A 26,623-nucleotide genomic window follows, 5' to 3' on the forward strand; every position below is an offset into this window, starting at 1 on the left:
ATATGTATTTTGAACCCGATATTGGCGACGGTGGCGTTTTATTGTTGATTTTGCCTTTAATGTAGAATATTGATTCATTACTCGATATTAATGACAAAATCAATCCGTTTTCTGACTAGACCTAGCGACTTTTTGAATAAAAATATGTTTTTGATCATCCTACACTACTTGAAACCACTCCATTCTCTTTCTATCACTATCAAAAAATAATAAAAATATTTAGGTACTTGGTACATTGTGCTTAAATAATTACCTACTTATTTTTATGTTTTTATATTTTGTACTCGAGTATTTTTTGTTTGTACTTAGAGCCGTATAAACAGAGTACCTCTCAGTGCCGAACAATCAGCTATGGGCTACATCAGTACGTGTCAGTCACAAGTCAAGCAGGCATTTTCACAACTGGGCCTTGACCACACGTTGCCGGTTGACCAATTAACATGGTTTTAGTCGTATCTGCAATCTGGACATGATATTTTATAAGTATTGTTGTAATTTGGTGCCATATCATAACGTGGAAAGCAAAGGTTAGAGTTTAAACGCTAGTAATAGCATTTATCTAGATAAAGTAATCATTTAGTAACTAGTGCTGACATAATAATGATTGTACGAGTATAATCGATTCTCAAAATACATTCCATACGTTTTTTAGTCGGGTTATGATCCTATGTTGCGGGCTGTGGGATAGAGTGCCTACGTTCTATCCCTCTCTACCACAAATTGATTCATATTTTCAATAATGCCCGCTTTAAAAAAAGGGAAAACAAACAAAGCCTCTATTTTAGAGGCTTGTCTGCAGGTAGGATAGTAAGGATAGGGAAGGTAGATGTGAAAAATACGTCACAACACCCAGAGCAATTAATAATATTTTTTTCTTGAATTTATTTTGCAATTGGAGGAAATCGAATCCGCGACGCCATTTTCGCAGTCGAACGTCTACCCATTACGCCACAGTGCCTACGAAAATAGTATAAAATACAAATAAATAATGCACATATTTATCTTTTAAAATAAAGCAAATACAATAGTATTTTTGAAATTATTATTTGCACCGTATTTTGAAATGTATTGTACATTTATTAACGATAAAGTGTAAGCGGCTGCATACGCAGCATATAATTTCAAAACTATATTTTTTGCTTGTTTGAATCTCATGCAATCCCTGATATCGAAGTTTCTTTTTAAAATATTGGAATTGCATTTATTATTTGCTTACTTACCAAAAGGCTTATATTTATTGAAAGGGTTTATATTATACGTATTCAACTTTGTGTGAGGATCGGGTAGGATGGTCGGGTATGGGTTGTTCATGGGGAATTTCCACATCTGCCTTGCCTTTGTGATGAAGAAGACGGACTGTCACTTGCTTCGTCTTAGTGACGCTTAATTGTACGGCTTATGATACACTATTTATCATGTGCCTAAATAGTAATTATGTGTAACATCACCATAGCCACTTGTATGTGATGAGTTGATCTAAATTCCATCAAAGTTGACCCTAACACACCCGGAGTACTAATACAGACGTTACTCTTGCATCCGAAGCGTTTAAAACTTACGCTTGTTACTTGGAATGACATTTTAATTCCTATTACCATAACTCATAAAAAAAATCATAGTAAAAAGATCTCGACAAAAACAGCATTGATCTTTTTCGCCTTTATAATGAGTAGGTACTTGTAAGAAGCGCGAATGATAAAAAAATAACCATTATTCTTGCCGATTTATTTATTTGATGAATTAAAATGCCCTTCAAAATCAAACGATAATTTTAAATTGTCTGGAATCAAGTAACCGAAAGGATCTATTTTAAATTCGAAGGTAAAAAATGTATGTAAAAATATCAACAAATAGAGTATAATTTGACACACTAATAGATATGTGAAAATTCAAATATTGACACGGATGAAGTAGAAAGATCAATGCCAATCGAGAGAAACGTCGTAATGTTGAGAACATCTGATGTCTGATCTAATTTCTAGAGAAATTGTGATTTCAACTAGTAAAAGAATTGGTACAGGGTGACATTGCCAATTTATCAATTAATGAATTAACGTCTGAGCATTTCAATTGCGTACAATTATTTGGAATGTTGCAATTATTATAATTGTGTTAATTATTCAATAATGTAGGCTAAAAAAGTTAGAGACTGATATCATCTCCAATTCGCCGATAGCTTTTATAGGTTAATGACAATATTACAAGATGGAAGAAGATTGATTCTAATAAATCATGAATGACAGAATACAAAATTATCACACTTAAACATATTTATTGTATTATTAGCAAATATACAATTTTATTATTGATACTATTCTTTTGTTTATCCGTAAATAGTTACCTTTATTAATAAGAGAGACATGTATGTATGACAAATTAAACTTGAATCTTTGAACTGTCACGCAAACGCTGAATTCTTTGCAGCACGCGTACAGCGTTACATAAGGTATTCCATGTACATAGTCATAGTAAGTACAGTATAACATAATAAGCCACAAGAAAAACGTTGGTGTACGAAGTCATAAAATTATATTAACATTATATGTCTTTCGTGAATCGTAACTATGAAAATATGTCAATTGTTTAGATTAGTATTGAATTATTGGATGTTGAGTTGATCCCTTAAACCGATAGCACCTAATTAACTTTTCAGATTAAGCGATTCAGTCAGGACTATTCGTACTAAGTTTTTCTTGAAATTCTCTCACAGAACACGTCGTGTGGTTTCAAGCCACTCCTTTCATAGTATTATAAGGTACAAGTTTAGTATTAAACGACTCGGGAACCGGCTTTTTGCAAGAACAGAAATGCAACAACTCTTTATACGTTGATGCATTTCTGATTGCATCTCATTTTTATAGACTCACAACCAATATTAAACGATTTGCTTTTACACTCGCACATGCACTTCGTCTAAAAAAATCTTATAAATTACATTATGCGTTTTTATGCATACGAACTTACCTTTCAGGTATTTACATTAAGAATATGTACTGCCAAAAAATATGATATGGTAGAAAATGCATTACATATTTATATCCAAAGATAAAAACAGATTTGAACAATGATTTGTGTTTTACGTGAACACATTTGGGGAATAATTGAAAACAATATCTACCATACTAATACTGTGACTCATAATATTATCCAATTTCCGCTTATCCTATATGGATATTCTATTTTTAATCGTGTGTGACAATTACATATGAAAAATGCATTTTATCTTGATTTTAATTAACACTATCGCGTGACAAGTCTTTAACTTCAATTACTAGTTAGAATAGCGTATTTTATAATTTAATAATTTTTATATTAATCCAGACGGGGATTGAAATCCGAGACCTCATGTATTGTTAGCAAATATGACGGAAAGGCGGATGTAATCCATCGATCTGATAATATACCAACCCTGAACAGTGAGGTATTCTGCTCTGGTTTCATAGTCTTTATTGATGAGCAATTACTCTATGAACTATTATAGCTATCGTTTTTTTGTTGTTGCTATATTTGTACATACAATCTTTATGAAAATCTAAAAGTTTATTGGCACAAATTCACCTATAACAAAAGTTTCCTGTATTATTTTCCTACATTTGTCCAACCGAACATTATTTTTTAGTTTCAAGTGCCAACCTTGCCTCGACTGATTTTTGAAGGTATTTGGAAGTATATGTTTTTTACAAACTAGTAACAAAGTGTGTATTATTAAAGAAATTAGAGTATCTAAATACACTCTGAGTAAAATGTACACTCGGGCGATGAATTCAACAGAATACGTAGTGACACCTAATGGTCCATTAGCAACAGAATTTATTAAAGAAAAGAAGAGTATCTGACCAATGTCGTTAACGAAGTGCAAAGAGCATTACACGAATAACATGTTTATTCTTTTGAGTAATAAGTCGAGGCTTCTCCAAGTTCTCTACACCAATATTTGTTTTGCGAGGCTCTCTGTAAACAAAAAGAAATGACTTCAAAGGAATGCTCAGAGTGCCATTGTCGATGAAATCAACATTCAACAATACATCATTTTGCTCAAACAATAAAGTGCGCAAAATATACAAATACAAATGATTGCAAACGACGATTAGTTCACTAAAATCCGAAGCGTGTTTAACGATATCAATAATATGAATACGAAATCTTAAGTACGTACTCTACACATTTTAATATTAATACCCATTCTTTCACCTTATCGTATTAGCACAATTCAATTCAATGCCAGACAAACATAATAGGATATACGTTTTAAACATTATTTGACCTTCTGCGGCTCCTTTTGTTGTAACGATAGTACAGTAATCTCAAATTCTTTCAATATTACATTGTAAAACTAAGCTTACACGATTAATGAACTATTATAGAATTTATTACTGTTAACTGATAAGAAAGGCGGATATTTACATATGATAAATTACTTGATATGATTATTACTTAAAAAAGATTTTTTTTAATTACCGAGGCCTTTCGTACCGAGAGCGACAGGTGAAAATCGTGTTTGTTTTTTTAACTTTCCTGCTTGGAAATAGGTAATTTTCGAAGTACGTAATCTTTATGGACATATGGATTACCAAATAAAGTACCCTAATGTTTGTCGAACCTATGCCTAAACCACACACTCCCTCAATAACAAGATTCCAATAATTTCTTTAAAGAAACTTTCGAAATGATGAGTCTCAAATAGTTTACTTTGGGAATAAACTTTCTATATTGTGTACTTAACCCACACACCAAATGACTCGCTTTAGGACACTCGCAGTTGCCATCATTAGGACTCGGAGGCCCTGAAGCCATTAGGGAACTCGCCAAAAGGAACAACTTATAATGAGGACTAAAATACTTGAATTTTGTCGATCGCGGTACTTTTTGAATCGTGCCCGCTAGAGGTTAAGTGTGTAAGTTCGTACCGGAATCATGTTCGGTTGTACATACCATTAGCATTGGAGAGAAAAGGGCATTTCGTAATTCAACTAATAGAGCTCGACGCTTTCAAAGGATATTTCAATAGCTACTCATTTGAATGGCACCCAGAGAACAGCTGATCTGAATATAAAACCTGCTTACTGGTATTCTTTATCAAGTAAAAACGATTCTTGAAGTTTTAGGCATTGCTTTTAAATAATCCGACGTTGTAGAAGTGCACTTTAAAATAATCCACGTTATAAAAGAGCACTTTCAAATACATTCGTTTTTCTCCTATGCAAAACATTCCATGTTGAAATTTGCACATGAAAAAAGAAATAAAATATTTTCAGAGCGAAAAAATAATCGACGTACAATTGATTAATCGTACAGCTTACAATAATTGATTTTAAAATAAACAAATAATTTGGAATAATACTGACTTGTATTATGTGTCTCAACAGAGACGAAGAATCTTTCTGTAGGATGGGAATATAGAAGTCTGAGCTCACACAAAGCTAATGATCTAGCATTGGCTGGCAAGTGATCACTTTATAACAATGTGTAACGTATACCATTTCAACTTCGGGGGTTATGCCAGTGTTTGAGTACAATAACATAATAAAGCATATTGTCCATATTTATTTTTTAGTTATGAAAGGACAATTATATATTTAGATGGTTGTGGCATGTGCGGGCAATGAATAAACGAACGTTCATTGGCTTCGAAAGTGATGCGAATGTTGTGGACGTAGAAATCTCGTAAGACTCGAGAAGACAAGCATGATCAGGAACACCAAATGCTTGAAAAAGGGAATACCAAGAGTCGAAATAGTTGGTATACATGCACCTAATGAAGATATAAAACTGACATTTTTAAAATAAAATCAAACACCATTTTATTAATTATAAATCAAAACCTATAAATGAACCAGATGAACAAACCAGCCTACTTTTCAATAAGTAACGATTCAAATAAGGAGATTTACTGGAAAAATGCAAATAAACAAATCATTCATCAGACCATCACGGATATCGAAATACGACATGTAATAAGATTCATCAATATTGCGCCAAAAGTTGGCACAGGTACCCTGGGTCCGTATCCGCCTCTGTTTGCATTCTCGTCTCGGCAAAACGTGACATTGAAAAACAAAATATTCAATTATCCCACAGACCGGCTACAAAAGGGCGATGAAACACAGATTTGGTTAGTGCAACTCATCTCGGGTATGAATTTGATTCCTCTCAAAGATATCGTCTTCTGATCTTCGGAGTCGGAGATGCTCGACCTTGTCCCCGACGTGATGAAACCGCAAGTGAGAGGAAGGCAGGTGGGTGTGCCGGAGAACTAGCAGATAAATAATATAAAATTCTCAATATTTAAGGAGAGATTGACGACGCGGACTCGCTAATGCTCCGTAGGCGAGGATTAAGGACTCGTCTAATGTGGAATACGTCGGCTTCACGTTGAGATATGCCAGGAGAATACATCTGCAATCATTTACCCCGAGGCGGAATCTACCTTTTCGTTCATCTTAGATTTACGATCAATTTGATTCGCCGACGAATGAAGTCAAATTTGCAGACAGGTGACCTAATGTGTTGCTTTTAGACACATTAGTAAAATAGTACCTAATCTATCTAAACAAAAATACATAATTAAATATTTGAAATTTAGTCAATTATTTATTTAAGTCAATTATTATTTGGTGGGTATGAAAGTTAGTTCTAAATTAAGAAAACATCGTGGGGTAACGTGGGTGGCAAAAAACGTTAACACGAAAATATGCAATTTTGACTTAATGATGCAAAAGTTTTATAAAGTTTTCAACGTTCTGCAAACTGGCCAAATACACTAAGTAGTCTGAAATGTCACATTTATTTGGTTTTAAAAGTTAATTCAACTTTAAGTTTAATGACGGGAATTTTATTCAGGCTAAAGCTTTAAATAACAGGGATTTTAGAGTTAACGTTTCTTACCAGTATGCCCACGATATATTGCACAAAAAACTATCGACTTTAAAACATGTATTCGATATGCTTGATGAATTGGAACAAAAGCCAAATAAAGCTCCTTGGATATTTCCCCCAAATAATCAAAATACGACTAAGATTGTATACACCATTAACCAGTATAGCCGGACTCACCGATCATTGAACATACCACGCATAGGTATTATATACACTGTGATTAATGTTTATACAAGTTAAGTTCAAGGGGGTAGCAGAAAATTAATGGTTTTTACATGCATACATTATAACTGATCGTCTTTAACAATCACCATTGAGGCAGGAACTCGTTGAATAAGATTTGAGACTCTCAAAAGATATAATTTACGGATCATTTAGTATGATATGTTAGCAATAAAAGAAAATGATTAATATAAATGATTATCTACGAGTATTTTAGCTTAATTTTTTTTTAAGTTGAAATTTTCTGCGTTACTTCTTCTAATTTGATTACCAATGAAATTCGGCGACAAATCAAACTGCCAAGTATGACAAATACGAGAGATGTCAAAAACCTGTGGTAAAATTAAGTAAAAAAAAGAGAGTATTTTTGCCAATTTTTCCAAAAAAATAACATTTAATTTAAAATCAGCCTAAACTGCTTTACTTTCAGATCCTTGAATTAAAATTCGATTTGTAATTTAACAATCACTTGAACATAAATATGATATAATATTTTTTTCTTCCGGATTTAAGCAATAAGAAGCTCCACTTTGTTTATTTATTTATAATACGCCATGAGTAGTAAAGTTTTTATCATTATTATAAAGAGCTATGTATGAATATGTTAAATCTTAAATCAACAATACGAAGTTGATGGATCTCATGACTTTAAGTGATTAATTGCTTCGAACGAAATAAACCCACCACTCATTAATAATGGAAAGGTAAATGAACGAAAAACATAAAAACAAATAATCCGAGCCTCCCAAAACTGAATTGTTTAATGAATTAGAAAATAAATTCGAGTGCTTGAATTTACCATATTAAATATCATGTGGGCGATTAGGCCGTGGATATTGATCGGATCGGGATGATCGAATACGAAAGGAATGTTCAAATCCTCATCGTCGTATCGACGAGGGTCGACCGCGGGACATGCCTTGGATGTTGTACGGCAGCCATTTTCTTACAAAACTGGATAACAACATCTTTTACACGACGCGATAAAATAATCAAAATAACATAAAATTTGCATGAAAATCTTCTATAATACGTGAGGAACATGTGGATGGACCGAGTATTAATTGAATTTTTAAACATTTCATACGATGATAAACAAATTTTAACCATTTAAAAAAAAACTGTCACCAATTAGAAAAAAAAATGTGTTGAAAACGTTAAAAAAAACAATACAGATACAATATTATAATATCAAATGACAATGATTTAAGAATAGGTTGAATCATATAAGACAGTAAAAAAGTAAAAAGTATGTTTTTATACTCGTATTCATAATGCAATAAATAGTGGGTAAATTCACGTTAGAGCTAGGGCATGGCAGGAACTGAAGAAATGTGTATAATTATTTTTTGGAATTGACTACATAAATGACTTTTATATCGAGTATAACTAAAAATCATTTGAATCGCTCTTGTTGATGTATTTTGTATATATAATATCTTAATAGTCATAGGACATCATCGTTTGATAATATCGTACATCATAAATCAAACGCTGGGTACCTAATATCCTACCAGTCGTTGGTAGTTACATAGATCTTTATCCAGCTACGCTGGTTCGCTGGTACGAACTACAAACCCATCCAGTGAAGTGTGCCCAAATAGGCAAGCATGTAAGTAATAAAATAAACAAGACCATGTTCCTGCCGCCTGTGTCCAAGAAGCCAAAACGTTTCAATTGAAGATTTCATCAATAATGATTACAATCTACGTACAATCCCTGATCCATTTAGGCATATTTAGCCGACAAGGCCGCTGTACGAATTGGACATTGGTCGGTTAGCAATGTGGGTTAATTCACGGCTTATAATCTCACATGTAATAAAATCGATAATTGTTATTACGACGCTTTAAATAAGTAGCAAACGTAGAACATCGAAGGCTAGATGTGTCTATAAATATGCCGGCCATTCCTGGGCAAGCAATTGGATTATCAATTAATTCATAGAAGGTGAATAACTTGCCTGACCAAGTAATTGGTATGTATAAAGTACCTTACTTAGATATATCTTTTTCTACAGTTTTCAATCAGGAAGTCGTTTCGCCGCAGTTAGGATTCGCATTTCCTACAATCCAGAACCACAAATTATGCATAAGAAGTTCTAAGCTCTATAATGCACCCACAGCCATGAATTCATAACATTATTGACAATATGGAAAGGTAAATAACAAAATCAACAACAATGCACAAATTGTTAAAATTCTTAATGTTTTAAATTTTAACTATCATTATCCTTCAACGTACTAATGTGAAGTAATCTGTTGATGCCATGGATTATTATAGAGGTAGCTAGAATTATTGTGCGGCATAGCTTAACTACTCGACGCTTCTAAACGTTAGGTATAATAACATCCAGAGTCCTTTGTTTTTTTTTTAAATAGAGCGATGTAAGGGCTCGAGCGACCAAACTCATGGGTAATTAGAACTTTGCACATATGTTTGTAAGAATACTGTTTCTTTTATACTCCTAACACATGTACGAATTCTGCATTTTCTATGTTCGAAATTTGTGTAATAATAATGATAATGTTGGAAATTACATAGGCCTAAATGAAGGTTCAAAGGCACAGCGCAGTATTCACGAAGTATTCTATATCTGTTTGGTGACAATCGTTATTAGGTATTACATTACACCATACAATTTTCTTCGACGATAATACATATAATCAGGTTAAATCAAGAATTAGTACGTTATTGTAGACTTACCAGATAGTCTAGGAAGGTCGTCCAAGGAAGGTGACCGCTGCACGTGAGGTTTCCTGATCTCCGAGATGACCCTGGGCTTCCTGTCCGCCAGACTTGGCGCTGCTGGAGTGGCCACTAGCATTTTGACTATGAGGGTTACTCCTGGCTCTTAAACTACCGGCTCAATCCCAACATTTTGAATGAATACAATATTATCCACCCACCCAATCACACTAGGTTTGTATAATAAAAAAAAAATAAACACCAACACAACTGACAAGTTTCAAAAACATCCTTCGATACTTGTTTCTAGTTACAATTTTTGAGGTCAAAAACTCGTAGAAACGGTAAAGCACACACAGAAGTTATTAAAATTAACACCAAGTAGCGCGTTAATAGTCCGTTATGGTTGTTATTTTCTTCTATAAAATAATTATAACAGCGTAAAAAAATGTTCGATAATAACACAATTGATTAATTAAATGTATTTGTTAACTTTCATGTTAGTATCAGTCGTTGGGACACTTATTCGCACATTTCGCGGTAGGACGCTTTTTCAACCCTTGTCATACGCGATCGTAATGTAAACAACGTTATTTCGAGATGCCGCAACACACAAGCACCGCTGCCGGCCGCTCGATCGGCAATGGTCGGTCGGATGACGGGTATGACGCGCTGTGACGGCTCGCGGGCGCTCCGAGCGCGGCCGGTCGAGGAAGCCTCGCGTCGCCGCCAGAAGCGCGGCAAAACCCGCACCTCGTAGGAGCCGACTTAATTACACGGGCACCAGGTAAAAAGATGTTCCACGTAACAACATCAACTCGATAAACCCCTACTTTATCACCTATCTACCTACTATTAGGCGCAGTTACACTGATTTGTGTTAAATGTATATTTAAAATTTATCACACTTTTGCACAGTAAATTATAAACAGTATTTTTATTAAAATTAAAAAGTTAATATGTTTCAACAAATATGTATAAAATACGTATTATTTCAATAAAATTAAAACTACACAAAATTAAGTCCATTGCAGATAAAAAAAATTAAGTGAATTTACCAATTTAACGAATTTTTTTTACTGGCAATATTATCATATCAATAAGGCAGAGGTTGAAAACCATGATTTTATAAAAAAAAAACTGAAAAAAAAAGTATGAATTTTAAAAATTTCATTTTTATTTTATGCAATTTACTTAAGTTCACGAAAATTCATGAAAACAAAAATTCACGCAAATGCGAATACATATGTACGTATTATTTTTTCGAGAAAACGACTCCTGCCATTTTTTCCATTAGGTACTTAATTTCAAATGTTTTTTTTTTATTATTAACTAGGAATATCTTTCAAGCTTAAAAAAAAATAATGTTTGTGATAAAAAAGAATGGGAAAGTATGCATTTATTTAGGATTAATTTTAAGGCCCTGAAAGTTTTTAAAAACATTGTAGTGAATTCTCCCCTACCCTAATGGGTTCTGGAAGAAAAACCGTAAAAAAAGAAGCGAATTTTTATGCTCGCTTCAGTTAATTAAGGTAAGATAATTAGAAAAATGTGCCTGGTCCTGTTATGTCAATTAAGCGGAATCAGAAGAAAATCAAAACGATTCAAGCCTGCATGGTAGTTACATATAACTTGCTAATGGAAAAATGCTATCTAGTGCAAAATAATGATCGCGTTTCTAACGCAATCCATTGAAAATATTGAGAAATTCTCCCACAGCAAAAACAATGAATGTGTTATGTTACCAGATTGGGAAAAAAGTAATTTATTTCTGAATTACAAACCACAGTAGGAATTCATTTGACAATTTTACAAACTCTAAATGTTCGTGGTAATTAAAATGGAATCAATTATCTGATTACTATCTTTTATTCTTAAGTAATAATAAAAGTAATAAATTCATACCATTGTTTACAGAAATGAGGCAATTTGTGTACGAAATAAACTTGTGCACCTATTGGAATCTTGATCCGATTAGTATATTTCCATGTCCATCACAAATTTACACACTACCATAAATTTTAAAACTACATATTTTATTTATTTAAGGACTATGATTATTTTAAAGACACGCCATTTGTCGTATCTACAAGAAGGAGAACAATTGAATGTTTAAAAAAAGATTCACTTTTAATTACAATCCAACGAAATGAAAGATTTTTCAAAATTTTATTAAAATATTCAGGTAATTAAAGTGGCCATCGTGATACTTAATTGAATTGAATCGATTTTTTAACGTACGTTTAGTAAAAGCGAGATATCCAAAATATTAAAAATCAAATTATCTTTGACTACAAAGTTGCACTAGCAAAAATAAACAAGAAAAATCCCATCGTATCCGAATGAAAATACTAGAGAATATATCATCTTTTCATAACAACTTTTAAAATTGGTAAATACATTTTTACAAGTTTGTTTTGAATAACAAATCATTTTGTAGGAATCTGGTAACCATTTTTTCTTCAAACCAAGAAATTTACCAAAAAAAAAAGAAGCAGCAATTTTTTATATCAATTCAAGGACGCCATCGGTATTATTTACTTGGCAACTAGTGAGTTGGTTTAAGATACCCCTAATTAATTTTAATTAATTTTATGAACGTATATTACTGTATATCATATTCAGTCTAGATTTTCTTTTATTCATGAATGGTGTTAACATTCACGCAAAATATTGTATATCAAAACAGTTACCTGTAAAATTATAGAAAGAGAAACATTAGAACTTGAATATGAGAGCTCGTGTACATATCCGTTGTGCGTGCACAAATTCTTGTTTGCAAGGTTGTTATATTGTTATCTATAGTATTTCAATTAATTGGCAATGGCCATCCATAACTTTGCAACATTGCTCAGTAATTTAATTAATTTCCATTTAATGCACATTTTTCTTTCAGGTCGTAGATTTCAGATGTTTCTAACATTGTATCTTATTTTACGTTTTACTTTATTATCTGTTAATCACGAAAAAGTTTTTTTAAGAAACCGGACTCCAAATATGAAATATATCATAAAATAGCATGTTAACATTATTAATTTATTATTTGTGTTTTAAGTTTTCAATAAATTTTATCGAAATATATCAATAATACAACGGTTTCATCAATTGATTTGGCAGTCACTTTGTAGTAAAATGTATCCATTTTAACTTAACTTTTACATAGTAAATACCAGTATTTCTTAAAATCTACTGCGACACGTGTTTCGATGCATTCTGCATCATTTTCAAACACAGTTCATAATTTTAGCAACGGTTGTTTATAACATAACCTTTATCATTTTCTTGTTTTCCAATAAATTCTAAATATGTAATCCAGGTGATCACTCCTGACTCCAGTTATATATGGTAAAGGAAATGAAGAAAATCAGTAACGATCATGGTACTCTGGAAAAATTAAGGATAAAACATATATTAGTAATAAATTACCTCTTTTCTTGAATGTTTTTCGCAGATACTTTGTGGCGCATTTTATAATCTTTATAAAATTAAACAACTTTGTTTTAACCACTTTTTTATTGGTACACTTTATCCAAACGGTTTCGACAAGAAATTTGTCATCATCAGGGTTTATGTACTATGTAAATTCTAAAACATTGAAATACTCATAATAGTCAGTTGGGTAATTAATTTTATAAATTAATTACATAACTGATTTGTAGTATCCCGGTATTATTTATTTCCGTATCATCTATACCGCTCACGACGAAAAAAATCAAACAAAAGTTTACAGTAGGTTGGTTCAGCTAAAGGTTACAGCAACAAATAATTAACATTAAACAGTATCTGAATTAAATTTATGGAGGCATAGGATGAAACCAATAAAAACTAATTTGTAATGACGAGTGACTCTGCATTCCTTCATCAAGAGATATCGAACAATGGGTCAGTAAGTGGCTCCCGACTTACGTCTGTTATTATCAGAGCCTTCTAACAATTTAAAAGGGATCGGTAATAACTGGCTGCCGATGCGTGTCCTATTATCTGAGACACGATGTGATGGAGAGGGGACGGAACGGAGATTAACACGATACGAGAAGGTAAACACAAACCCGCGTGGGGAAGAATCACTGTGAAAGTGGAAACTCATGTCACTCAACATGAGACAACCAACAAAATAATTTCATCCGTAAAATATAAATAAAACAACTCAATAATAAATTGTTGGGTAATTTATCCAAAATTAAACACGGTTTATTTGGTTGAATTCTACATTTATTTATGTAGGTATATTTTAATACGTGACGCGTTTCGTTGTTAGTATATGGTATAAGGACATTTTGTAAATAATTTTAGTCAGTGTTTGATAATGTCCTAAGAAGACGAAACGCGTCACGTATTAAAATATACATAAATAAATGTAGAATTCAACCAAATAAAGTGTGTTCAATTTTGGATATATTACCCAACAATTCGATATGGAATTCTACCAACTGTCTGCAGTTACAATAAATAACTCAATAATACCTTCTTTTCACGTTTAGGCACCATTAATTGTGTAAGTTCAGCTTGGATTTACCATAGTATTTCAATATTTTCCTGGGCTGGTTTTTCATTTATTCGACAAACATCTTTTTGGACTGGTGTTACATCATATGTGCGCAGTGGCGTGCTCAGAGAATTAATAAGGGTAGGCAGTAGAGGTAGGTAGTAAGGTAAGCTAGGTACTACTTAGTAAGTTAGGGTAGGTACTGGTTGCGTTTTTATATTTCACGCGGGTAAGTTAGGATAGGCACTGCTTTTCTGTCAATGTATGTAAAAGAAGATTTTTCATTTTTCTAAAATACATTTAATATCAAAAGGTTGTTCCAGGCGAGTATTATGTGCCCTGTAGAAATCCAAAATAATGTGTAACAAAACTAACATAACTCCTTATACTAGAAAATAATAGAATAACAGCATTATAATTGCTTTTTAATATCTTCGGCGTTTTTTGTTACATTTTGATCTAGTCGTTGCGGCCAATAACGTCTTCATTTTGTTCTATCCAGCTTGATGGATTAACCCTATTCATTATCATTCTGTGAAGAGAAGAGAGAGTGTACGAAGGTATATGTAACTAATCAATCTAAAAGAAACCAAGACCTCTTATTAATAAAAACATCAAGAGCAACTCTCTAAACCTTGGCTTTACAATGCAAGATCTTCCGTGCACAATGAGGTGCGCATCGTAACAAATTCCGTGGATTTATGATGTGTACACACATTATATTAATACCGAACCCACAGACTCCCAAAACTTTTTATTACATAAGTATCTATCTCCAAGGTTCGGGTCACTAATGAGTGTATTTATGACATTCCTGTGAAGCACATAATGATCTCGGGGAGCACGCGTCCCCTTTGGAAAGCCGATGATCATCATTAGTGCCGAATATACGAGCCTAGACCACAAACAAAACATTTTGATTGATAAAAAATTCACTCTCGTTTAATAATATGAATTTTGATCAAATAATGGCTATCGCATTACTTATACTCCAAGTTACATCAGCATTTGTAGGTAAATATATGAACTAGTAAATATAATATATTTGGCACCCTAATATAGACCGCTTTCAACCCTAACGATGAATTTATTAACACTCCGCTGAGTTGTATGATCATCCTCCAGGTGAGTTGTTTTCTTTATTATCTGTTGAGTGAAGTGGAAATTCAGAATAGGTTATATACCTTCGTATATATATATATATATATATATATATATATATATATATATATATATATATATATATATATATATATATATATATATATATATATATATATATATATATATATATATATATATATATATATATATATATATATATATATATATATATATATATATATATATATATATATATATATATATATATATATATATATATATATACATATTATATATGTATATAATTAATATAATGTCTTTAAATGCATTACATAGAACTGTTCCAAAAATATTTTTTTGGCAAAGCACCCAAAATTGAGTGATACGTATTAATCATATACCTTATGATTAACTTAGCTGAAATTACTGAAGCTGACTGCGTCACCGAACAAAGGTGCAAATCTAAGTCAAATTCTACGATTTTAATCCTTATTATAAAGTTCTGTTGGTAAAAAATAGTTTCATTGCAAAATAATATACTTTCTAATGCTGCACGAAGAAAAAAATCATAATAATAAACAGTAAAATAAGCATTTAATGTACAAAATAAGCTGGGTGGCCAGTTCATCAGTATTTCGAAGTCATATTTATTTATTTACTGTTAGCTTCAAATTAACTTTGCGATTTTCAGAATGTAGAGAATAACGTCATATTCTGCACAATGGAAAGAGCCATCGGCACGTTAACCACACTTCGAATGATCCAGTTAGCTGGAAAACCGAAAGTGTGGTAACAATTCAGCGGTGATTATATTTTCGGTAATCACATTTCACGCGCTGATAAAAACGTAATGGGTACTACCGTACCACTTTATTTATTATTCTGAAAATATTCACTATCTACATTCGCTCGCGTGATTAAAATCCAATTCGATGTCGGTAGAAATTACTTTTGAAATTACACCATCACTATGAAATCCGATGAGAGGTACTGAAACATTCAACAGGTACAGCAAGGCGTAAATAACCAAACTAGCAACTAGCATACCACGCACCTAACTACCGGGCATCTACCATTTCGTCCTCTTCAGACAAAAGTCAATAACAAATAAACAAAATACGATATGGTGCGCTTCCTCAACCTACGACATAAATGCCAAATTCAAACATATCCTGTGTATTATTTATCCTCTCGGATCATAAATCTTACTACGCAAATTTAAAAAATAATGTTTGTTGTTGGATGCCATGAGATATTATACTAAGAGGGTGACTATGATTTGGTAGAGTTTAGAGTAAGTACCTAGTTTAGGTACATCAAGCATTTGTTCAGAACAGGGAACAGCTTAGAAAATCTTGATGTGGTTGGTGGTGTGGACTATCACCAGTAAATACCTTAGGCTCTTCCTCGCCAGAAATATAAGAACTGTCACCAATTTAACCACTCGCGACAGCCAAAAAAAATAACTTAGTCTGCGTTAAAGAATTGCTGAAATAAGAATTCGTCTTAGTTTAGCATTTCGAATTTGCGCACATTTTCAGACGTCCTGTATATAACCACAATTGTCACAATTGAATAGTTTATCGCCTGTTATTGGATACTATGCAATAAAAGTGTGCAGTATTCGATAATACCACTCTAAATTAACATCAATCACGTCAGCTAATTTATACACAAAAAAAGTAAACAATACATATGGGAGAATTAGTGTTCTTGTCAATAGTTTGTCCTAAAACAGGAGAATAAAGTAATTTAATTAATATTAATAAATTAATAAAAAAAATATGTTTTACCATCGACTGGAAAAAATATATACGAGGATATATACATATGGATCATTTATTTTAAATTGACTATGAAAAACCCTGCAGTAAGTCAGTTCCATGCTCTTAAAAAAATAATTCGTATTTAGGTAAGGTATAGTTTTCAGAAGGATGTATGAACGTATTAAATTTTAAAAAATATTTAAAAATTAATTTTTACAACGAATAGACAGTCGAAATTATGTTGTACCTTTCCATTTATCCTTTATCGCTGTAGCTTAGAATATTACTTTTAGAACGGGTCTTTCAATAATTAAATCCCAGATATATTATCTACAGCCTTACTACCTACCACAACATAAAACACTATAATACTATTGATGCTGGTCGAAAAAAAACAACATTCGATATGTCTAGGATTACCTTTTTTAAATTCAAGTTATAGGACAGCAATCCCTTATATCTTGTAACTAATATCTGTTGATTTACATACAAGGAAAACTTGTTTTTTAATAATGAAGGTAGGTAGCTATATTTTTTGTTGGTTTTTGGCTCCTGTACGAGCCAGGGACAAGATATCAGCCACCGGTGTTCCCCAAGATAATAACTCCCGAGAACGATTTACCCTATTACAATTTTGATTTTAAGTTTGAATGAATCCTGCACTTTTTTATTTCGTTTGATCTTCGCAGTCTTTTTCCTCATTGGGGTGCCAAAGTAAATGAAAGCTCTCAGACTGAAAAAGTCCCATAAGTACCTTTTTCAATAGGCCGGATGAGTTAATGTTCGGACTCGAGACCACAAAATACATTAACTTTTAAATGAGCCTGGATACCTACGACTTTTATGGATTATTTTTATGTAACGGTCAGTGTATGTTTTGAATATTCAAAGGACATTGTCATTATTTTATTTCATTTTATGGCATTCAGGTAGAGTTTTCTATGGCTAGGGTTAAGTCGCCTAAATACAAATCTAGTTATTACCGTTACCATAAATGCAGGGAATAACTGCATCACATAACAAAGTTAACCTTTTTATCTTAAATACGTAGGTACCGTATTCAGTGTTTGGTAAGTAAACAAATGACACATAAAGCAATAATTGTTTTTTTTTTCATTTAGTAATAAACTAAAATAGAAAGAAAAAAAAATACTCCAACCACTTCATAGGCAATATGTATATTTAAACAAAATTTAAGAAATGCAAATTTATTTCGTGGATTTCATGATTTATCTTACAAGGAAATATTTATATGACCAAGTTTATAAGCTCAGGGCTTCAGCATTTTTGTACTCCATAATTTTGAACCATTCCATAATTATTCCCCAAGCTTTTACATTTGGTAACTACACATACTCGTATTTAATGGTTGGAGGAAAAGGCAGAGTTTTTCTCATTTACTTTACTGCATATCAACTAAATTATTAGACAGAATTTTTTTTATTTATTAAAAACAAAAGTAGCAAACAAATTCACAATTTCATATCGAGACACCTGAATTAGGTATCAGTACGTAATGTACGAGTAGACAGCTTTTAATTGACTTATTTTAGTAAGAATATAAACTAATTTAATTATTTAACTTCCCAAAGCGACGATCAGTTTTAAAATGCTCAAGTCGTATGAAATAAAAGTCCACTACAGAGTAAAACAGCTAATTTTCCTTTGTATCGACCCCAAGGAATTTCACAAGCAGATAAAGTGTACTCGACCCATACTCGACTGGAAATTATACGAGCTACTGAAAATGTGCTAAATTCCTCACCATGTGAAAACTTGGACGAAGTTCCATGTTCGTTCACCTGTCCGTTCGTACATACTCATCATTTTGTAAATCATCATTATTGATAATGTACGCACTTAACACTTTACTTAAAACATACAGTATTATTCTTAAGAACGTATGTATAAACGATAAATCGCAACTTAATTTTCTCTACACCCAGGTAACATTTGACGTAATTTAATTTTTTGATTAAAGCAACGTTTTTTAATTTAAAAAAATAAGTTTTTCTTCGTAATAAATACACATTTGGTTTGAAAAGAAAAGAGCTATTGAGAGGCAAGAAGTTAATGTATTTTTTTTTTAAATTCCAATATGCATTATTTTAAACAACGTCTGCCCCCTCGCGGGGCCAATCGCTTAGTGAATTGAATCCAAGAATTTAAGTAGTTTTTGAACTGAAATATAAGAGTTATTTTTGAAAGAAAACTATTAAAGCTGAAATATTTAATATTTATTTTTGTTTTTAATGAAGAAATTATACAAATTAAAACGTAATGATCCTAATTTTTTTCTCCGTGGGTAATAAGTTTGAATAAAAGTTAATTATTGTTGTAAATTCCACAACTAGTTCTTGGGTAATAAATTACTTGCCTAGCCACACTACTTACTATCCAGTACTAGAATTAAAGTAGACACGATGACAACTCGGGTAAGCTCAACATTTATGGATCTGGAAAATCCTCAACGTTTCTGGAAGTAAGGAGGATTAGGGATATAATAATGTAAATTAATACATAATGCTGAAATAGATGGATACAAAATTTAAAAAAAAACGGGTATTGACTTGTTTGTTGCTGGGTATATCCAAAGATTTTTACATTTTTTATTGTTGAAACTGCCTATAAAAAAATACAATAAAAGTTTACAAACACTTAAAGGGTATAAACCGACTCTCCACCCTGGATTCAAAAACTACCTGATTAAAATAAATTATTCATTAGGTAATTTGGATGGCGACAAATCCAGGTACTAAAAAATAAACGGAACCAACATGGCGACACAGTTAATTTTATAGAAATAATGTAACAAAATTCACTTGCAATATTCTTATATATATATATATATATATATATATATATATATATATATATATATATATATATATATATATATAGGAGGTCCCGGGTTCGATTCCCAAGGGGGGAAAATAAATATGTGATTTTTTCACCGTAATATTTATTCAATATTACCCTGGACTGGTACCTGAAGCGGAGGGCTGATCACCTTTCCTTCATGTGTAAACGATCAAGATAACACTGCGTTTATATGACGCAGTGCCCTATGCACCATTGGGGTGCGGATAAGGGTTTTATTATTATTATTATTATTATATATATATATATATATATATATATATATATATATATATATATATATATATATATATATATATATATATATATATATATATATATATATATATATATATATATATATATATACATATTTATATATATATATATATATATATATATATATATATATATATATATATATATATATATATATATATATATATATATATATATATATATACAATATATATACTAATAACATAAACACCTACCTCCGCAGTGTAGTGGTCAGCACGCTCGGCTACCGTACTGGAGGTCCCGGGTTCGATCCCTGGGGGGAGAAATAAATAAAAGTGATTTTCACTCTCATATTTATTTAATATCACCTTGGACTGGTACCTGAGGCGGAGGGCTGGTCACCTTTCCTTCATGCAATTAACGATCACGATGACACTGCTTCGCTACGATGCAGTGCCCTATGCACCATCGGGTGCGGAGAAGGTTTAAAAGAAAAATAATAATAACATGATCTAGTATATTCTTTCTTAAAATACGCTCGTAATTAGTATACCTACTACAAAAACAAAAATAACACATGTATTTTTTTCAATTGTATTATTTTTAACACAACAATATAAACATATTTACATTAACATTTCAAGTCAAATTTTCTTCTCTGGTCCTTAAAATCTTTATTTTACGAATGTAACATATGTACATGATATAATGTAGCATCGATAACCTTGTGTATTTATAGCTTGTTAATAATAATAAAGATATATCACAATTGAACATTGAGTAGGTATTGTATAAGTACAAATATTTAATATCCCTATCAAAGAATATTTTCCAGTAGATACGAAATTTATATATTACGTCATAGGATAATAAAACGTATTTCATAATTCATACTAAAAACTACGTGTACCTACATTACTTTACCCTTTACCGGCAGATCGTATATTATGTGAATATACTATTTAAAGGAAGAATCCTTTTGAATCATTATAAGTGAAAGTTTTCTATGTTTTGCCGATCTATGATCTATATAAATCTATGTTTTTGATTGTAGTAAAATATATTTCAACCAATTTGTTTTAGACAATATTTTAAAATTCAAAACGATCGTGGAATTGTTCCTACTTCTGACGATATTGTACAAAAATTGCAAAAATGAACGTTAAATAAGTTTAATATATTTTATCTTTATATGTACAAATAAATTTGTTGAAGTTTTTTGATTCGGCATTAACTTTGTGGAATGAAATGTTGATTATTAAAAATAAAATAAAAACATATATTATTTCGAGAAATAAAAATACTTTGTGTTTTGATCCACTCACATTTTTATTAACCAACTAGTTTCGGCAACAACCTGTTGCCCTCTTCAGGGTTTAAGGTTTAATTTATGAATTAGTCATAAATCAAACCCTGAAGAAGGCAACAGGTTGTTGCCGAAACTAGTTGGTTAATAAAAATGTGAGTGGATCAAAACACAAAGTATTTTTATTTCCCGAAATAATATATCAATATGATCTACAAAGTTAACGGTTTCAATATTCAAAACAAAATAAAAACACACTTGTATAATGCCACTAAATGAGTGTTATTTCATTACACACCACTTGTTTCGAAAGCTTCGGATGTTTTCATCTACAGGTGGAAAGTAAAACATTATAAAGTTTTATTTTTCACCTGTAGATGCAAACATCTGTAGTTTTCTAAACTAGTCGTGTGTAATGAAAATTCAATGAGTGGTATTGTACAAATGTTTATGTTTTTAATAATGAGGTTTATAGGCGCTTAGCTTGCTGATTTAGTTTAGATTACTGCATGTATTTAATTGTCCGCCTCCGTAGTGAAATGGTCAGCACGCTCGGCTACCGTTCTGGAGCTCCCGGGTTCGATTCCTAGGGGGGTCAAATATAAGTGATAAATATAAGTGATTTTTTCACTCTAATATTTATTCCGTATTACCCTGGACTGGTACTTAACCTTCATGTGTTAATGATCAAGATAACACTGCGTTTGTATGATGCAGTGCCCTATGCACCATTGGTTGCGGATAAGGGTTTGAATGAATTTAATTCAGCGGTGAACAAATAAGAGTGTAGGGTAGGATGCGTGTGACCCCATTCGAGGTGTAACCTTACATACTTGCACTTCAGGAATGCACGATCTGTCAGTATTTTGTTACTAATTTAAATGACCAAGTCACAACACAAGTCATTATTGTGGTCAGATTAAGCGTTCAGGACGTCAGGTCCCATCTACCCACTTCACGGCACACGACATTTTTCCTAGATGCACGAGTAGCAGTTTGGAAGTAGTGAGCGAATAAACGTTCACGGTGACCAAAGAGTTTAGTAATTTTGGTAGCCGAATTATTAAACGATTAACATCTATTTGCTATTTAAAAAGTTATCATCTCACCATAGATGTATCTAGTGAAATTCAAGTGAATTCAAGCACTATGTTTCGGATTTGAACAATATATATATATATATATATATATATATATATATATATATATATATATATATATATATATATATATATATATATATATATATATAGAAGTTCCAAGAATTTGGGTATTGTACTTGTCGATCATGGGTCAAATTGGTGAATACTACACGTGCGTAAAGTGATCACTTAAACCAGCCTATGACGGTCGTAAGCCCCGTAAATGCCCAGACTTCCATATTTTTCTTCATCTATGTTGAGATGTTAATAAAAGGTTAAATTGTTAATTAATAAAAAAGCTAGAATAATGTTTTAGTCAGAAACTAACATGGGAATAAATCCAAAAAATCTGATGATGTGGCGAGAGTGATAGATTCAGCATATATCCAATAAAACAAGTGGAATCATGTTATTTCAATCATATAATCCGAATATTATACATACTTATTACAAATTAAAAATTAATATGATTGACCGAGTGAAGAATCAAACTCTTCAAATTATATTCGAAGCCAAGCTACAGCAGTATTACAACCGCTAAACTTTGATAAGTTACTACCGGTTATGAATGTTCGGTTATTATCGGTTTAGTTAGTCGGTTATTGGCATCACTAACCATGGGTTATGTATGCCCACGTACACCCTTATTAGTCACTAATGAGGGGTCATCAGAATAATTAGTAGGCACCTGAATATTAGATTTCTAAATTGATGACTCACTAAGAGAATGTATGTTTATTCGTACATTGTCATATTGTGTAAAACTTATAAATCACTTCTTCTTCTCTTTTTTTATTCTCCAATACTTAAAATACATAAACTACTCACTGCGTTTTTTTTTTAATTTTGCCATCGTTTTCCATGTTTTACTTTTCTCCAAATATCCATCCCGTGACATCCCTAGTTTTTAAATTAGTTTTTAATTCAGTTAAAAGCCGAACGGATAAAATCCTATGTAGGTGGAATATTTAAACTGCCCAACGTTTTTTTATCGGTTAACTTACGGTATCAAATTTGTATCTAACTGGATTTCTGGAGGATATATTTTGATATTATTTCAATCGATATTTTATATCGTATCGATATAAATAATAAAAAACAGGTATATTGTAAAAAAATCAATATCATTTAATAATGTAAATTTAAAAACAAATATTTATGAATCTTTTGGCGAAAATAGTTTAAGATCAGGACAAAACAATAAATAAATACTAACATGTACAGCAATACCTCCCAAATCCCGGCTACATAATCGTGAATACAAAAGTATCTATAAGTCTCAAATTAATATTCTATGATTTTTTTCTTCAGAGTAATTAGGAATTCATCAGTTTTTTTTCGTGTCGGACGAATCGAAGCTGGAATATACGAGCTAGTTATACTTTTTTTGTAAATAAGACATTTTGACGTAGCCTCCAGCGGCATTTTTTTTAGATAATATTGTTTGAGTTTTTGCCCCAAGAGTTTTTGATTTTAGGTATATTTATGAATACATCTTAGTGATTGATACATAACGCCATCTGCAGTTGAATATCCACAATGACGGGACCTTAACAAACTGCTCTCCGGCAGTACCATTACACAGTGAGGCGTCCTGTCCAACATCTTGGTCATGCTCCAGCCCAAGAAGAGCGCGAAGAAAGCGCAACAATACGGCGGCTCCACTTTCCTGCCTTCAGACTCAGCCGATTGACGACGTTTTTCATTAATATATATATATTTTTAATTTTCTCTCATTATCATTTTCATATCAAAATCCATACATGTATAAGCGCCCTTGAGGTATTTTTTTACGAAAATGGCGCTATATAAATCATCCAAAATTATTATTATTATTATTATTAACACATTCATGTCGACTTCTGAATATTTCTACTTTTTCCTTTGTAATGATTAATTTACGTGAAATTGGCAGCTTCTTGCAATAATTAATATTATCAGTATTCTATTATTTTAATTCGCTACAAAAACATCATTACAGTAAGTGGTATTCTCAAGTACATTCTTGTACTTACATTGTGACGATCAATAAAGAGTCTATTGTGAATGCACTTTTCTATGAAAACTAAAGAATTACGATATTATAGCTACCAAGAAAAAAATTATAGGTTTTTAGAAACTTTAACAATAGTCTTTTCTATTCAGCTAATGTTCTTTCTGGTTTAATAGATAAAATACATATGTGTATAGATATATTAAGATTAAAAAAACACTGTTTCTGGAAAGTAATTGACATGTTGTGTAAATTAGCTAATTTGCAGTTAACCATAATGGAAATACTTCTGGACATTATTTTTTATTAGTGTCCTATAATAAACATAAAAGAAACGCCAGGATCAGGGAAATATGCGGGATCGAAGATGTCGTCAGGTGGGGCAGGCAACGAAGGAGAGAAAGGTATGCACATGTGAGGAGAATGGAACCATCCAGACTCCTCCACATAGCACTGTACGGCTAACCCTATGGTAGACGACTCCCGGGCAGACCACCAAAGAGATGAATCGATAGCTGGGAATTGACTCGCAGGAGGCTAATCCCCCTTAAAAACAGGTCACAAGGCCTACACCAGAAAAAAGAAGAAGAAAAGTTCTATAATAAATGTTCATAATAATTCCACAATAAATTCCACTACTTTACAACGATAGTGTATAACTTTATAAAACAAAAAACGTTCGATCACACGTACTATCAACATCACCAATTGAAAATATTTTAAGAAATAGGCACGCTACCTCTGCCTTTTAATTTAAAATAAGTATTGTCATCAAATTCATAATAATTTAATTGATGAAACCAAGACAAAAAATTATAAATGGGTGGCCCCATAAGCCACGCAGACCTGTGTGTACATCATAGGTACAAAGAACAATAATTGTTTCCTTGTACCTACGATATTATTATTTTACTTAAATAATTATTGTGCATATTCGGTTTCCCTCAAACTCTTTAAAATAATGAATTTTAGGAAACCGAGAAGCTACTGGTTTATCGTCATATTATTTTTAAAATATTAATCATATTAACTACAGTATTTTGATGAATTAAATATTGTATTACTAAGAATACTTACTTTGATTTTTTTACTCAAACAATTTCGAAATTTATTTTTCGTGCTAAAATCTCCTTTATTCGTTGTATTTTTTGATATCCATAATAAAATAATAGATACTTCTCAAAATCAATTAGGTTTTTTTATTCCCGTATGAATCACACATATAATGAATTTTTTTCTTTTAAATATGTGTACCTACATATACATATTGATATTAAAATATTGTATGAAGATATTAAATTCCATTATACCCAGTACATATCGCTCACTATTTACAAAAACGTCATAAATCAAAATTCGTAAATTTTCAGTTGTGCATGTTTTCGGAATGCTCAGAAAATGAACTATATCCCAGCAAAAGAGGCATATTTTTAACTTAATATTTACCCGCTACAGGGCAGTAAATGTTGCTTTTGCATTTTTAAGAAAAGGTGTGGTATAATTATTTTTTTTAATAAACTAAATATTTTTCAAATGGAGAAAAAATCTTCAGGTTTTACTTAAAAAGATCTGTTGCACAGTAAAAAGTTCAATAAGTGGTTTGATATTTATTTTTAATACATTATATTATATTTTTAAACTTTAAAAACGTTCTCCTGAAAAATCAAGTTTTTTGATTTTTGACGTTCTTGAAAGGAGTGAGCGATATGACGTTCTTGAAAGGAGTGAGCGATATTATATGTTTGTACACGATTCCATTATAGATAGTACCTACCTAAATTCCAATATACTGAGTACTATTAGGTACATGTGTGTACGGGAATTAAATAGGATTTCTAATTAGTTTTGTAGTATGTACTGCATACTTAATACTAATACCCCCAAGGCCAGAAAGCATATTTAACTTAAGGGTGAAAACAAACAAAAATACCCGAAGAAAGT

General features: G+C 31.6%; 1 protein-coding gene across 1 annotated transcript in view; it reads right to left on the reverse strand.

Annotated features, from left to right (window-relative positions):
• LOC148304253 (uncharacterized) overlaps positions 1-10,542 on the reverse strand; it is a 91,549-nt gene extending 81,007 nt beyond the window's left edge. Inside the window, exon 1 of the mRNA XM_088268719.1 lies at positions 9,805-10,542. Coding sequence (XP_088124845.1) covers positions 9,805-9,925 — 121 coding nt within the window. The 5' untranslated portion in view covers positions 9,926-10,542. The remainder of the gene's footprint in view (positions 1-9,804) is intronic.
• Positions 10,543-26,623: the final 16,081 nt, after the last annotated feature.

The sequence above is a fragment of the Brachycentrus maculatus genome, unplaced genomic scaffold (genome assembly GCF_059751285.1).
Source record: "Brachycentrus maculatus isolate JH-2025_06_01 unplaced genomic scaffold, ASM5975128v1 h1tg000326l, whole genome shotgun sequence".
Taxonomy (NCBI): domain Eukaryota; kingdom Metazoa; phylum Arthropoda; class Insecta; order Trichoptera; family Brachycentridae; genus Brachycentrus; species Brachycentrus maculatus.